This window comes from Plecotus auritus (assembly GCF_963455305.1).
Source record: "Plecotus auritus genome assembly, chromosome: 3".
Classification (NCBI taxonomy): Eukaryota; Metazoa; Chordata; class Mammalia; order Chiroptera; family Vespertilionidae; genus Plecotus; species Plecotus auritus.
The window spans coordinates 120,877,379-120,894,259 of record NC_137772.1 but is presented as its reverse complement, the minus strand read 5'-3'; the positions used below and the strand labels follow the sequence as shown (position 1 = coordinate 120,894,259).

At 41.9% G+C, this 16,881-nt stretch overlaps 1 protein-coding gene across 11 annotated transcripts in view; it reads left to right on the top strand.

Annotated features, from left to right (window-relative positions):
• Window positions 1–16,881, top strand: part of FRY (FRY microtubule binding protein) — a gene marked incomplete at its 5' end in the record, with an annotated part of 677,381 nt that overhangs the window by 527,893 nt on the left and 132,607 nt on the right. For all 11 annotated transcript variants that reach the window (XR_013960263.1, XM_080662182.1, XM_080662181.1 and 8 more), the window contains 3 exons: window positions 1,068–1,208; window positions 5,177–5,356; window positions 8,450–8,611. Coding sequence is in view for 10 of the 11 variants with exons in the window: in XM_080662182.1 (XP_080518308.1) it covers window positions 1,068–1,208; window positions 5,177–5,356; window positions 8,450–8,611 (483 nt within the window). The remainder of the gene's footprint in view (window positions 1–1,067; window positions 1,209–5,176; window positions 5,357–8,449; window positions 8,612–16,881) is intronic.

Below are 16,881 nucleotides of genomic sequence, written 5' to 3'. Positions count from 1 at the left end.
CATCCCATGCACTGAAGGATTACTGATTTGATTCCCTATCAGGGCACATGCCTAGGTATCGGGTTTGGTACCAAGTCAGGTTACGTATGGAAAGCAATCAATCAGTGTTTCTCTCTCACATCAATTGTTTCTCTCTCTTTCTCTCCCTTCCTCCTAAAATCAATGAAAAGCATATCTCCACAGGTGAGGATTTTAAAAAGTAAAACTGGATTGCCTAATTTTTTTCAGCCCTTATCACAAATTGTCACCAACATTTTTATTATGAATTTAGCACCGCACCATTTATAATATATAATCATTTCTATTACTCACATGTTCTTATAGCTGCTGGTCATGCATATACATATAACTTTATGTAGTTGTGGTTAGTATTTCCATTGAACCTGCTTTGGTCACTGAACATTGACTCTGTGTGTGAATGTCTATGTGCTGACATAGCTCACCTGGTGTCACTTTGAAAAACTGTGGAATTCTATCAGGTTAATGTAACACAATTTGCTTAACCCGTCTCCCTTTTGTTGCTTGTGTTCATATTTTTTTTCTATTACAGTGGTCCTTTTATGTAGACTTTTTATCAGATCATATTTGGATCATTTCTTCTGAGTCCGGGGTGTGGGTAAGCAGATTCGGGTCCAACAGTGCCCCAGCAGCAACCTAACCCATGCCGATCCATGAGCAATTGGGCTCCCTCCTCCCTCCTCTCTGGGTCTGGGGTGTGGGTGAAGCAGACTCAGGGCTGACAGTGCCCCAGCAGCAACCTAACCCATGGTTGATTCCATGAGGAATCGAGCTCCCTACTCTACTGGTCTGAGCATCTGCCCCCTGGTGGTAATTGCACGTCATAGCTACCAGGTGAATGGTTGAATGGTCAGACGGTCACTTAGGCTTTTATATATATAGATATTCAGATCTGCCTACATGACTTTTGATAATATCTTCATTTCTTCAGTAGTTAAGATTTTTTCCCCTTGTGGAAATGTACTATCATAAAAGTATTGGGAAAGGTTGGTGCTTCTGTGTGAAAATCTGGCGTCAAACCAACTGAGGCTGTGCCTTGCCTCCCGCAGTTGCTGGAGAAAGGCCTCCCGAACATGCAGCAGCCCCTTCTCCAGGTCATCTACAGCCTGCTCAGCTACATGGACCTTTCAGTTGTTCCTGTAAAGCAGTTTAACGTGGAAGTTCTGAAGACCATCGAGAAATATGTGCAAGTGAGTATTTAAATAACTACACTATGAACCCGGGAGTCATTACAGAAGAACTGAGGACTTGCATGTAGCTTGCACTTGGCTACCCATTTGAGTATTCACTTATATTCTAATACACTGAGACAGTAAAGAGTGATAGCTGACTACACTATAAGTGGCACACTGAGAAGATAGATAGGACCAGGCCCTGATAAGTTTCTTCAAAGGATACACTTATGCCTCTTGGGGTTTATGGGTTGGATATTAAAAGCACACACCTGGCTGGGAGGGCAGAGCCAAGGAGAAAAGGAGAAAGAACTTGCATGTCCCTGGTTCTAGACCAGGTGTTTCAACATGCAAAGAGTGAATTCAGTGGTTCAAATTAAAATTGAGGGAACTAAGGTTAAGTGACTTGTATAAATGTATTTGAAAATACTACAACAAATAAACCAAAGAAAATGTTGGGATAAATAAATCAAAATGATTAAATGTACATGGGGGTTCATTTTACTGGTCTCTCTGTTTTGTGTACATTTGAATATTTCTATAGTCTTTAAAAACAATTTTAAGACCACCTTGTTCCACCATACACACAAATAAACTCAAAATGGGTTAATGACTTAAATGTGAGACTCAAAACCATAAAACTCCTAGGAGAAAACATAGGCAGTAAAATCTCAGATGTTTCTCATAGCAATATTTTTTCTGACATATTGCCTCGGGCAAGGGAAACCAAAATAAATAAATAAATAAATAAATAAATAAATAAATAGGACTACATTAAACTAAAAAGGGTTTACAAATCAAAGGAAACCATCAACAAAATAAAAAGACAACCTACTGAATAAGAGTACATATTCTCCAATGATACATCTGATAAAGGGTTAAAATCCAAAATTTATAAGGAACTCAGACAATTTAACACCAGAAAAACAAACAAACTAATTAAAAAGTGGGCAAAAGACCTGAATAGACACTTTTCCAAAGAGGACATACAGATGACCAATAGGCATATGAAAAGATGCTCAGTGTCACTAATCATTAGAAAAATGCAAATTAAAACCACAAAGAGATACCACCTCATACCTGTCAGAATGGCTATCATTAATAAATCAATAATTGAGTGCTGCTGCAAATGTGGAGAAAGGGAACCCCGGTGCACTGCTGGAGGGAATGTCGATTAGTACAACCACTGTGGAAAGCAGTCTGAAGTTTCCTCAAAACATTAAAAATGGAATTGCCTTATGACCCTGAGATTCCACTCTGGAAATATATTCAAAGAAAACCAAAACACTAATTCAAAAAAATATATGTACCCCTATGTTCATTGGAGCGTTATTTATAATAGCCAAGATTTGGAAGCAGCCCAAGTGCCCATCAGTGAATAAAAAAGCTGTGCTACATTTACACAATAGAATACTACTTGGTCATAAAAAGGAAGGAAATCTTACCTTTTGGAATAGCATGGATGGAGCTGGACAGTATTATACTAAGTGAAATAAGCCAGTCAGAGAAAGAAAAATACATATGATTTCACTTATATATGGAATCTAATGAACAAAACTAACAACATAGAAACCGACTCACAGACACAGAGAATAGACTGACAGCTATCAGAGGAGACAAGGGTTTGCGGGGTGGGGGGGTAGGTGACAGGATTAAGCAGTACAAATTGGTAGTTGCAGAATAGCCACGAAGATAGGTTTGCAGCCTGTGGAATATAGTCAATGGTGTCGAGATGACTGGGTGTGGGGCCAGGTAGGTGCTTCGAGTAGTGGGGGCACCACTCTGTAGAGACCTTAGTTTTCTGGCCACTTTGCTGTATATCTGAAACCGGTATGGAGTGGTATTGAATACAAACTGTGATTAAAAAATAAAAAGAATATTTTAAAAATGAAAAAGAAATTAGCCTCAAAGTCTTAGTCTGGATATGGTGAGCTGGTATTTGAATGCAGGTCCACCTGGTTCCAAAGCCAGTGCCTGTTTCCTTATACAGGCGCCCTTCCTAGCAGGACACTTGCTGAACACCTACAGATTGATTCTTCAAAGCCTTACCCAAGACTACTGGAAAAAATAAAAGGAAAGCAAAAAAAAAATTTTTTTTTAATTAATTTTTTTCTTTAAGTGCCCATCAGCAGATGAGTGGATTGAAAAACTGTGGTACATCTACACAATGGAATACTATGCTGTGGTAAAAAGGAAGGAATTCTTACCATTTGCAACAGCAGGGATGGAACTGGAGAGCATTATGCTAAGCGAAATAAGCCAGTCAGAGAAAGATAAATATCACATAATCTCACTCATTTGTGGAATATAATGAACATAAACTGATGAACAAAAAAATATTATTTTAAGAAATATTAAGAGAGAAAACAGACCAGAACAAGTTTCTAGAGCCTGGAAGTTAATATGAAACATATGACCACAGACTAAACATCGGGGGCCCCAGCCCATGGAGAGCAGTTCAGGGTCACCATGGGGTCAAGGTGGGAGGGCCAAGCTCAGGAGCATAGACATCCTACTTGCCACATCTAGTCAGGCTCTATTTTGCTTCAGGAGTATACTTGGTGAGCTTCAGAGTTCAAGGGCAAATGCTAGGATTTCTCTGGTTAAAGTCATTGACAAAACCACTCAGTGTCATTTTAGACATTTATTTCCATCTTTACTTCACCAATCTCATTACTTGCCAATATTATTTAATACTTAAAAGTGATTTCCAAGCTTTTTTTTTTTGCCCCATTTTTCAGATAGCATTGCTCCAATAATAGTTGTGCGATGTGGTAACACTTTCTCACTTCACAGCACTCATGGAAGACAGAGGGTTAGTTAACATTTTCTTACTAATCATCTGTCCCATTTCATGGCTTTATTGGGCTGCATATCCTATCCTAATACTATGAGCCATCTCTGGTACTAGATATCTTAAATAGTAGCTAATTTCACACTCAAACCGTGACCTCTCTTGTGCAAACTGAACAGCAAAGAAAATATGCTTTATATCATGTGCTTTTATCCCAAAGCCTAAGCAAATAATAATAATAGCTTTTATCAAATTGGTTTATGTATGTTCAAATTTTTTTGTGGGAAAAGGACTTCAGTCAGCCTGGGGGTTGTCCGGGAGACAAAGATGGTAAAACAAAGTGAGTTTTACAGGAAGATAGGAGTCTGATGAGCCAATAAAGAGAGGAAGGGCATTCCAGAACAAGGGAGATCACCCTGTAGGCCCTGCTCAGAGTCCACCAGAGGGAGGCCTAGAAGGAGCGTAGGCAGGGAAGTGGCATGGTCTGAAGAGTTCTAGAAAGACCACAGTAGCTGGGATGGGTTTGATGGACATAAGTAGAGACTGCCAGCAGGAAGACCAGTTAAGAGGTTATTGAAATAGTCCAGGCAGAGGGAGGAGAGATTTGACTGAGCTGGTGCCAGCAGGAATGGCGAGGAGGAAACATATCAGAAGGGAGGGACAGAAAGGAGTTAAGAATGGCTCCCAGATTCCTGGGTTAGGTCATGAGGAAGATATGGAGTGAAAGAGAAGAGTTGAGGGCAGAGACCACGTGCCCAGGAACAAATGGGTGGGAAGAGCGTGAGAAGTAGAAGAAGGACTAAGGGATACTGAAAACTGGGGGTAGGAGAATTTTGAGAGTGAGTGGTCAGTAGCATAAATGCATTCAGGATTGTTTGGGGTTTTTTGTGTTTTTTTTGTTGTTGTTGTTTTTCTTTTTTCTTTTTGTTTTTCAAATTAAAGAGGCACCACATGAGCAAAAATGGTACTTTATTTTAAAATGCACTTATTTGAATATGGACAAAAGTGGTCTTTTTTTATTTGCCTGTTTCCTAAATGTAGGTCATCTTCCTTATAAATAGTGTTTTTATGAATTTCCTGCACTGTTTTAAATCCATGACTTCTGAATGGTCATGAGACATTTCCGTAGCTAGTGTTATCAGTTTTTAAAAATGAAATTACTATTAACCATTGAATGTTTTATTTCCCTCAGAGTGTTCACTGGAGAGAAGCTCTGAATATCTTGAAGCTGGTGGTTTCTCGGTCGGCCAGCCTCATTTTGCCCTCCTACCAGCACAGTGACCTGTCAAAGATAGAAATACATCGAGTATGGACCAGTGCTTCTAAGGAATTACCAGGGAAAACTCTGGACTTTCACTTTGACATTTCAGAGGTATGTTAACTGTTTCTGTAAACTTTAGCATTAATATATAGTACAAAGGTCACAAGTAAGGTGCCTTGAGCAAGAGAAACTAACTGTATGTTTGCTTCCAATGGAGACTTTCTTCTAAAGCCCGACTTAGCTTGTTTTTTAAGAACATGTGGAGTATCATATTCACTGGGGCTCTCAACTGACAGCTTTTAAGAACAGAAGCTAGCCTTGGTTATATAAAAACTGATTTCTAAAAAGATAACTATAAAAAGAATGATCTTCAGCATTTTAAACCTCACTCATTCCTTATCTGACAACTGTCCTGTCTTTTCTCTATATCGGTGACCTTGTTCCCAGACCAGCTAATGACTGAGATATGCAGGAATACAGAATTTGCCTTTATAGTTGCTTCCCCAAGCCATACTGCTCTTTAAACTGCAAAATTATCTAAATTCTTACCTTTGGGGAGAGGGGAGTGTGTGGAATGGGGTGTAGGAGAACTAGTGAACCAAGCTAAAGAGATGGGGGGAAAAAGAGAGGGCAGAAAATAGTAGATTTACCAGCCAGTTCAGGAATGAGCCTTCTGAAGACCTGTACTTAACCATTTTACTCTAAAATGTAAAAATACTTCACTTTCCTGTGTCTCTTACCCCATGACTCATAAGTCCCCCAAAGCTGAAACTATGCTCTGTGCATTTTTTATTTTTTTTATTTTTATTATTTTGTATTTTTTAATTGTTTGAAGTATTACAAATAGTAGTACATATGTCTCCTTTTTCCCCCATTGACCTCCCCCCTGCCTCCCCTTCCCCCAAGTATATGCTTTTACCTGCCCCCCCCCCCCCCCCCGCCAGTGTCTTGTATCCATTAGTTATGCTTATATGCATGTGTACAAGTCCTTCGGTTGATCTCTTACAGCACCCACCCCCCCCAACCTCCCCTGCCTTCCTGCTGTAGTTTGACAGTCTGTTCAATGCTTCTTTGCCTCTGTATCTATTTTTCCCCCATTTCTTTCCTTTAAAAAATCTTGCCTCTGCAGACTAGAAATAAACATATAATAACAAAAAATGTTTGAGTCCCAATTTCAATGTCCAACAGTTCTGAGTCCCCATTTCAATGTCAAACAGTTCCTTATGTGTACATGTCAGCAATGATATCTGGATGGTGGGCACATGGTGGCAATGCAGGTCCGACCCTCTCTGGTTTGGTCCTAGGCAACCTTCTGCATTGCACAGCTGCTGACTGCTAGCGTGGCAAGGCGTCGTCAGCATCTTCCATCTCTGGACTGTTTCTCCTCTTGTCTTCATGGTTGGAGCAGACCTGTCAATTCCTCTCTGTTGCAGGAATCCACATGGTCTTAGAGTTGTTTTCTGAAAATATGCAAACATATTCTCGACCAAAAGTTAATAAAGGAATCTTTTCTATATAATTGATTTGGGATCCTTTTTATTTTTGCCCAAATGATTTTCCTTTGTCTTATTTAAACACCATATGTGTTTTTCATGGGTGTCTTGCTGTTAGCATTACAAATGAAAATTAATTTTGTAAAGTAAAAATTTTCTAGATGTAATTTACTTATAGGATATTTTTCCTTACATGATATTACCCTACTATCCCCCCTTTTTTGATTAATGGAGGCTTTTGTAAATTTTATAATGCAGTCTTGATAACTTTAAATTTTAATTTTTTGCACAAAAATATGACTGCTTTAGTTTCATTGCATGTTCAGGAATTTTACCATGAGATGAACTACCAATAGAAATTTTAGTTAACACTTTAGGAACAGCTTTTTGTCCAGTACAATTAAATTTTCTTGAATATTCACTTATTTGAATTAGCCTATTTAAATTAATCTGAAAACTTGATTATTATTTTACTGTCAAATTTAATACTCTACCAACAACCTTAGTTTACCCTGTAAATATTAGTGGAAAGGATTATTTGCATTCTTGAGTAGGCCCTGAGCATTCCTGGTGCTAGGCTGGATTTAGATATAGGGCAGCTGCTGTCGGCCAAGTCTCTGTCTGTTACCTGTGTCCCGATCTGAGATGGGCGTGGGAAGCAAAGCAGCCATGGGGGCAGGAGACCTCCCTCAGACAGGGTGAGGGTTCAGAAGGGAAAAGCTATTTTTACTCTTTGACTTCCGCTTATTCTCTTCCAAAGAGGTACAGAAAACATGCAGCCAGTCAGCTGCATACCCAAGGGACCCAGCTATTCCAAAATGATGGGCCTTGATGTAGAATCACCTGTTGGCTTCTGCTGCCCCCAGGTGTAGGCCCATGAACTGGTCTCTGTGCAGGACACCTCCTTGGCACTAAAGCTTGGGACATGCTGCCCACAACCACTGCACTCCAAGACTCTCAGGAAATGAAATTTCTAAAGTGGTGCCCAAGTACCTGTCCCTGACCTCATTCGTTTACATAATTGAAAAGATATAAATAACTTAAATAAATGTTTAAATAATCTAGTATATAAAGTTTGGGAAGAAGGGAAGGACTTTTGGTCTTTTCTTGTTGTTAATTCTCACCTGAGGATATTTTTCTTCCCCATTGATTTTCAGAAAGAGTGGGAGGGAGGGGGAAAGACAGAGAGAGAGAAACATCGATGTGAGAGAGACACATTGGTTGGTTGACTCCCTCACGTGCCCTGACTGGGGAAGAAATTGAGCCTGCAACCAAGCAACATACATGCCCTTGACCAAAACTGAACCCAACGCCCTTCAGTCCAATGGTCAACACTCTAACCACTGAGCAAACCAGCTAGAGCAGGACTTTTGGTCTCTTGTTATGACTACAAGAAATTCTTTCAAGCTTAAACACCTGACAACTGATTTTGTTTTCCTGAATGTTTTCCTTTATCAGTGGTTTCTAAAGAATGTTTAAGAACAAGCAATTGGATTTGTTTTCAGCTGCTAAAGAGAGTGGGAAAATATTGAAGATGCAAAATGACTCAGAATATGTATTTGAACATTAGAAAAATGAGCCTAATGTAACATTGAACTCCTCTAATTTTTCATCAAATAAGCAGTTCTTGGTTGCTGCAGGGTAGAACAATTCCATACACCAAAGAAGTGTTAATGAGATAGAAGAACATGTGCTTTGTTTTCTTTCTAAGACGCCAATCATCGGGAGGCGATATGATGAACTGCAGAACTCTTCTGGCCGAGATGGAAAGCCTAGGACTGTGGCTGTCACCCGGAGCACATCCTCCACCTCATCAGGCTCCAACTCCAATGTCCTCGTTCCTGTGAGCTGGAAGAGGCCCCAGTATTCTCAGGTATAGAATCCTGGACTTGCAGGATTGGAGGGGAGCCTGGGGACTGACTTGAGCCAATGGCCCATGTGATAAGGGATTCCTCCACTCATCATCCTGACCTTGCCCATTGGGCATCAACACCAGTGGTAAGGATCTTAACAGCATTACAAGGGAATCTATTTTCTATGTGAACAGCTCCTTACATGGGGTTGGAGTCTGACACTTTGTTTATTTGATTCACTAGTCCTATTCTCTTAAAGCAAGCATGTCAAACTCAAAGGCTAACACGGGCCAAATAAATAAGGTTTAAGTTTATGTGGGCCACAAAAAAACAAAAGCTTCTATTTTCATAGAAACATGGGTTTATTTTGATAGAGACATGCTGAATAGAAGGGCTGAAATAAATAAGTAATCATTAACATAAAATAATAGAACATTTTAATATAAATTAATATTTTTTCTTGAACATTAACTTACCAAATACTGAATAACTGCACAAATTAATAAGCATAAGGCAAATAAACCTATTTTCCTTGTTCTCCGAAAGTGAAATATTTCCTATTGTGCACCCCAAACAAGTCAGTACAAGACTAATGACGTGGCAATTGACTGCTAAAATATTCACTGCTAGTATTAGTGGAGAGAAATGGTGTGCCTGCATGTAAGGCACGTAAGAGAAGTGAATCCAACACAATTACAGTAATCAGTCGTTAGCAAATGTTGTAGTTCATTATTAATAATTATGTATAACAGGATATTGTAAAAATTAAGTTATGAAATTTTTATTAAAACGTTTCTTACATGCCGTTATATTGGCTGGGCCAAAAAATATTCATTATGGGCTGCATGGTGGCCCATGGCCACAAGTTTGACATGCTTGTCTTAAAGGCTTAGAAATCTGATCTCTTTCACATGGTGGTCCTTCCAATATTTAAAGAAGCCCTGCCCCATCTGCCACTTACCCAAATAAGTCCTCTGTTCTCCAAATAATACAACCGGCATTCTCTCAATTAGTTCTCTATGATGGCGACACATCCAGTGAAATTCTGGCTATTGTCCTCTGAGCATGCTCTCACCTCGTGGTCCCTGTGCACAGTCTGTGTAACACAGAGAAAAGCAGCTAGCTGCCAGGTCTCTCTGTTATCACAGCCTAAGAGTATTCACTCCATAAGTGCTTCCATGACAGTACTAATGTCATTGCACAATTAAGTAAAATCCTGCTTCATAGGGCTCTTTTGGTGACATGTGACACAGCTCAATGAAAAATATCTTAAGGTGGGGAGAAACCAAGATGGCGGCATAGGTAAACACCTAAACTGCTGTCTCGCACAACAATTTCAAAAGACAAAATGGACATCATCCAGAACCACAGGAAGGCTGGTTGAGTGGAAATTCTGCAACTAGAAGGAAAAAGAAAAGCACACTGAGACTCAGAGGAGCTGCAAGAGGCAGAGGTACTGTGACGCGCACGCGGAGAGGACTGGCAACTGAGTGCGTGGCTGGCTTTCTCAAGCGGAAGGGAGACAAAAGCTCCCGACTGCGCTTAACTCCAGTTCCAGGCAAGACTCTGGGGACCCAGACTTTTTTTTTTTTTTTAAATAAATCTTTATTCAGATTATTACAATTATTTCTCCTTTTCCCCCCCATATCTCCCCTCCACCCATTTCCCACCCCACCTTCTGCCCTTACCTCCCCCCCACTGTCCTCATCCATAGGTGTATGATTTTTGTCCAGTCTCTTCATGAACCCCCCATACCCCTTTCCCCCTGAGAATTATCAGTCCACTCCCTTTCTATGCCCCTGATTCTATTATATTCACCAGATTATTCTGTCCCTCAGGTTTTTAATTCACTTGATTTTTAGGTTCACTTGTTGATAGATATGTATTTGTTGTTTATAATTATTATCTTTACTTTTTTCTTCTTCCTCTTCTTTAAGAATACCTTTCAGCATTTCATATAATACTGGTTTGGTGGTGATGAACTCCTTTAGCTTTTTCTTGTCTGTGAAACTTTTTATCTGCCCTTCAATTCTGAATGATAGCTTTGCTGGGTAGAGTAATCTTGGTTGTAGGTTCTTGCTATTCATCACATTGAAAATTTCTTGCCACTCCCGTCTGGCCTGCATAGTTTCTGTTGAAAAGTCAGCTGACAGTCGTATGGGTGCTCCCTTGTAGATAACTAACTGTTTTTCTCTTGCTGCTTTTAATATTCTCTCTTTGTCTTTTGCTCTTGGCATTTTAATTATGATGTGTCTTGGTGTGGTCCTCTTTGGATTCCTTTTGTTTGGGGTGCTGTGGGCTTCCTGGACTTGTAAGTCTATTTCTTTCACCAGGTGGGGGAAGTTTTCGGTCATTATTTCTTCAAATAGGTTTTCAGTATCTTGCTCTCTCTCTTCTTCTGGCACCCCCATAATTCTGATGTTGGTACGCTTGAAGTTGTCCCAGCGGCTCTTTACACTATCTTCAACTTTTTGGATTTTTTTTTTTTGCTTTTTGCTTTTTTGGTTGAGTGTTTTTTGCTTCTTTGTAATTCAATTCTTTGACTTGATTTTTGTGTTCCTCTTGTCTGTTTTTGGGTCTCTGTATAATATTTTTTATTTCAGTCAGTGTATATTTAATTTCTAGTTGGTCCTTTTTCATATCTTCGAGGGTCTCGTTATATTTATCGGCCTTTTCTAGGATATTCTTAAAAAGCCTTATAACCGTGGTTTTGAATTCTATATCCAGTCGTTTGTTTTCCTCCATTTCTTTCGTTTGTGATCTGATTCTTTGACGCCGCATTTTCAATGCTTCCCTGAGTTGGTAAGGTAGATTTGTGTGCTAGGTTTCCAATATGGCCCAGTGGGTCTGCCTCCCCAGTTAACCTGAGGTGGACACTCTTGGTGCACCCCTTTGTGGACTGTGTGTACAGCCTTGTTGTAATTAAGTCTTGATTGTTGTTGGTATCACTGGGAAGAATTGACCTCCAGGCCAGTTGGCTGTAAGGATCAGCTGTGTCTATGCTGGGAGAAGTTCGGTGCTGGAGACAGCCTTATAGGATTAGACTTGCCAAATTTCAATAGCCTCTGTGCTCAGCTTGGATGGGGTGGAGTCTCAGTCCTGGCTTCCTGTCAGCCTTGCCCTTGCACGCACGTGCGTGCCTTTAGACCTCTGCCTTCCCGGCTCCCGAGTCTCCGCCCGAGAGTCCAGACTCCCCCAACAAGAGCGTGGGTCCCCAGGGGCTCTCCTGGAACTGGGGTTCACTGCAGTCAGAACTGGGGCTCAGTGCAGTCAGGAGCCTCTGACTCCCTTCCACTAGGGAAAGCCTGTGGCAACCTCCGCAGCCTTTGTGCGCACTGGCATGCGCGCACTTTCAGTCCTCCGCCTTCCCCGGCTCCCGAGTCTCCGCCCGAGAGTCCAGACTCCCCCCACAAGAGCGTGGGTCCCCAGGGCCTCTCCTGGAACTGGGGTTCACTGCAGTCAGAACTGGGGCTCAGTGCAGTCAGGAGCCTCTGACTCCCTTCCACTAGGGAAAGCCTGTGGCAACCTCCGCAGCCTTTGTGCGCACTGGCGCGCGCGCACTTTCAGTCCTCTGCCTTCCCCGGCTCCCGAGTCTCCGCCCGAGAGTCCAGACTCCCCCTGTAAGAGCGTGGGTCCCAAGGGGCTCGCCCGGAACTGGGGTTCAGTGCAGTCAGAACTGGGGTTCAGTGCGGTCGGGCGCTTCCTTCCCCCTTCCGCCAGAGAAAGTCAGCCAGGCTCTCAGCCGCCCTTCCTCTCTGCGCGCACAAAGACCCTTTGCCGTACCTCCAATTCTCTGTGAGCTTTTATCTTTTGTTCTAGTTGTAGAATTTTCACTCAGCCAGCTTTCCTGTGGTTCTGGATGGTGTCCGTTCTGTCTTTTAGTTGTAGTTTTGAAATTGTTGTGCGAGGCAGCAGTTTAGGTGCTTACCTATGCCGCCATCTTGGTTTCCTATCGGGACCCAGACTTATATGGGGTGATACTGGACTGTCAGGAAAGAGAAAAGCACACTGAGACTCAGAGGAACTATAGAAGGCAGAGGTACCAAGGCGAGTGTGCGAAGAGGGTGGGCAACTGAGTACGTGGCTGGCTTTCTCAAGCGGAAGGGAGACAAAAGCTCCCGACTGCACTGAACTCCAGTTCCGGGCAAGACTCTGGGGACCAAGACTCATTCGAGGAGAAACTGGACTGTCTGGCAGCGGGTGGAACTCGAGGGCGGCTTTCTCCCAGAGGTGCTTGCAGCGATTAACACAGGACACTGAGACACAGGGGCCTATTAGGGCAGGGCTGACAGGAAACCAATGCTGTCTGCTCCACCCTGAGATTCCGCCCCATTCAAGCTGAGCACAGAGGCTTTTGCAAGTCTTCTCCCATAAGGGTGTCTCCAGCACAGAAGTTCTCCCAGCGTAGACACAGCTGATCCTCACAGCCAATTGGCCTGGAGGTCAATTCCTCCCAGTGATACCAACGACAATCAAGGCTAAACTACAACAAGGCTGTGCACACAGCCCACAAAGGAGTTCACCCAGAGTGTCCACCTCAGGTAACTGGGGAGGCTGAGCCACTGGGCCCTATAGGACACCTAGCACACAAAGCCACTCTATCAACTCAGGGAAGCAGCCAAAATGCGGAGACAATGAAACAAATCACAAATGAAAGAAATGGAGGAAAGCAAACGACTGGATATAGAGTTCAAAATCATGGTTATAAGGTTTTTCAAGAATTTTCTAGAAAAGGCCGATAAATTTAGCAAGACCCTCGAGGATATGAAAAAGGACCAACTAGAAATTAAGCATACACTGACTGAAATAAAAAATATTATACAGAGATCTAACAGCAGACTAGAGGATCCCAAGAATCAAGTCAAAGATTTGAAATACAAAGAAGCAAAAAACACTCAACCAGAAAAGAAAAAAGAGAAAAGAAAAAAGAATCCAAAAATATGAAGATAGTGTAAGGAGCCTCTGGGACAACTTCAAGCATACCAACATCAGAATTGTGGGGGTGCCAGAAGAAGAGAGAGAGCAAGATACTGAAAACCTATTTGAAGAAATAATGACCGAAAACTTCCCCCACCTGGTGAAAGAAATAGACTTTCAAGTCCAGGAAGCACAGAGAACGCCAAACAAAAAGAATCCAAAGAGGACCACACCAAGACACATCATAATTAAAATGCCAAGAGCAAAAGACAAAGAGAGAATATTAAAAGCAGCAAGAGAAAAACAGTTAGTTACCTACAAGGGAGCACCCATACAACTCAGCTTATTTCTCAACAGAAACTATGCAGGCCAGATGGAGTGGCAAGAAATATTCAAAGTGATGAATAGCAAGAACCTACAACCAAGATTACTCTACCCAGCAAAGCTATCATTCAGAATTGAAGGTCAGATAAAGAGCTTCACAGATAAGAAAAAGCTAAAGGAGTTCATAACCACCAAACCAGTATTATATGAAATGCTGAAAGGTATTCTTTAAAAAGAGGAGGAAGAAGAAAAAGGTAAAGATAAAAATTATGAAAAACAAATACATATCTATCAACAAGTGAACCTAAAATCAAGTGAATAAAAAAATCTGATGAACAGAATAAACTGGTGAATATAATAGAATCAGGGGCATAGAGAGGGAGTGGACTGACAATTCTTTGGGGGAAAAGGGTGTGGGGGGTGCAGGAAGAGACTGGACAAAAATCGTACACCTATGGATGAGGTCAGTGCTGGGGGGGCAGGTAAGGGCAGGGGTGGGTGGCAACCAGGTGGAGGGGAGCTATGGGGGAAAAAAGAGGAACAATTGTAATAATCTGAACAATAAAGATTTATTAAATTTAAAAAAAAGAAGAAGAAAAAATATCTTAAGTGGAAAGGGAATTTATTAACTTACGTGTTTTAGCTTCAAGCACAGATAGATTCTAGTATACCAATTGAGAAACTGGATCCCTAGACTCTCTTTCCTTCTCTCTGTCTCTACCCTCCCTTCCCAGGCCTGGCACTGCTTTCCTCTCTGTTGGCATCATTCTCAGGCAGGCTCTTCTTATATATCCATGGTCTTTGGCTCTGATGATATCAGAAGGACAGAGCCTTTCCCTGGCCACACTAATGGCAGTTAGAAAAAGGACTTGCAGGAGAGATAGGAACCAAGGTAGTGGCATAGATAGTAAATGCTGGTACTGGCATCCTCCCACAACCACATCAAAATTACAACTAAAATACAGAACAACCATCATTCAGAACTGCCTGAAATCTGGCTGAATGGAAGTCCTACAACTAGAGAATTAAAGAAGAAAGCACATTGAGACTGATAGGAGGGGTGGAAGCATGGAATGAGCTGGGCTGACATCCACATGTGGTGTATTTTTAATCAGGAGGGTTACCTTGACTGTGGAGGCCTCCGTGAGAAGCAAGGGGTCCCATAACTTTGGGCTATGAAAACCAGTGTGGATTGTGGCTGAGTGACATGGAGGGTTGCTGGAGTCCCAGGTGTTCCTCTTAAAAGGCTGTACACAGACTTACTCAGACTCACTCCCTCTGAACTCCAATACTGGGGCAGCAGCTTGAAAGGATCCAGGGACATACAGGGAGGAACTAAATTGTCTGGCATCAGGGCAAGAACTCAGGGTAGCTTTATCTCAGACAAAAGTGGTAAGACCTCCCACCGCCCCCACAAAGCTGACTGACAGGTGCCATATCTGAGTCTCCATCATGGTTTGCACCACCCTGGTAATTCCCTAAGATTCCACCCCACCCAATATGCAGCCCCACCCAAGCTGTTTGCAATGGCTTTTCTGTAGAATCGCCTGTCCTAGCTCAGGCTTCAGATGTTCCTAAAATCTCTCAAACAAGCAGCAGCTTGACTCAGTGTGCTCCATACATCTCAATAAGTGGCCCCAGGCCCAGCACTAGCAGCAGCTTGTCTTGCTTCCCAGCTTGGCCTCTCCTGGGTATCTCTAAGCCCAACATAAGTAACAGCCATCTGTAGATTACTCTGTGGCTTGTGCTGGGTAGCCCCAGGCAGGACACAAGCAGTGACTAACTTTTCACTTCCAGGGAGGTCCCAGAGCCAGTGCACCTCGTGAACAGCTTCAGACCATGCCAGATTATAACTCTACCACACCCATGAGCCACAAACTCAAGGTGCAGACTCAGTGAGCACCAAACCCCCATGAAGCAGGTCTTTCTCCATAGGGTTGTCTCCTGCATAGAAGCTTTTCTACTGTAGTAGCAGCTGATCCTCACAGCCAATTGGGCTAGGGGGTTAATCTCTCCCAATTCCACCAACAGCAGTCAAGGCTTAACTACAACAAAACACTGCACACAGTCCCCAAAGGGGTACACCTATAGGGGAGGCTGAGCCACTGGGTCCTGCAGGATACCTACTGCATAAGGCCAATCTACACATTCCAGGAGACATAGCAGCTCTACCTGATACATAGAAACAAACACAGGGAAGCAGCCACAATGTGGAGACAAAGAAACATGTCACAAATGAAAGAACAGTAAAAATCTCCAGAAAAAGAACTAAATGAAATGGAAGCAAGAAAACTACCAGATACAGAGTTCAAACAATGGTTATAAGGATGCTCAAGGAACTTAATGAGAGCTTCAAGGAACATAGTGACTACGTCAGGAACTTAGTATTTCAAGGAAATTATTGAGAACATCAATTACATAAGAAAGGGCCAATCAGAAATGAAGGATATACTGACTGAAATGAAGAATAATTTACAGGGAATCAACAGTAGAGGAAGCTGAGAATCAAATCAGTAATTTCAAATATGAGGAAGCAAAAAACATCCAATCAGAAGAGCAAAAAGAAAAAAGAATCCAAAAATATGAAGATACTGTAAGGAGCCTCTGAGACAACTTCAAGTGTACTAACATCTATACCATGAGGGTGCTGGAAATAGAAAAGTGGGAGCAAGAAATTGAAAGCCTATTTAAAGAAATAATGACAGAAAATTTCCCCTAACTGGTGAAAGAAATAGACATATAAGTCCAGGATTGCAGAGAGTCCCCAACAAGATGAACCTAAAGCGGACCACACCAAGACACATCATAATTAAAATGCCAAGGGTTAAAGACAAAGAGAGAATCTTAAAAGCAGCAAGAGAAAAACAGTGTAGTTATCTACCAGGCAGCACCCATATGACTATCAGCTGATTTATCAACCAAAAATTTGCAGGCCAGAAGGGAGTGACAAGAAATATTTGAAGTGATGAAAAGCAAGGACCTACAACCAAGATTACTCTACTCAGAAAAGCTATCATTTAAAACTGAAGGTCAGATAAAGAGCTTCACA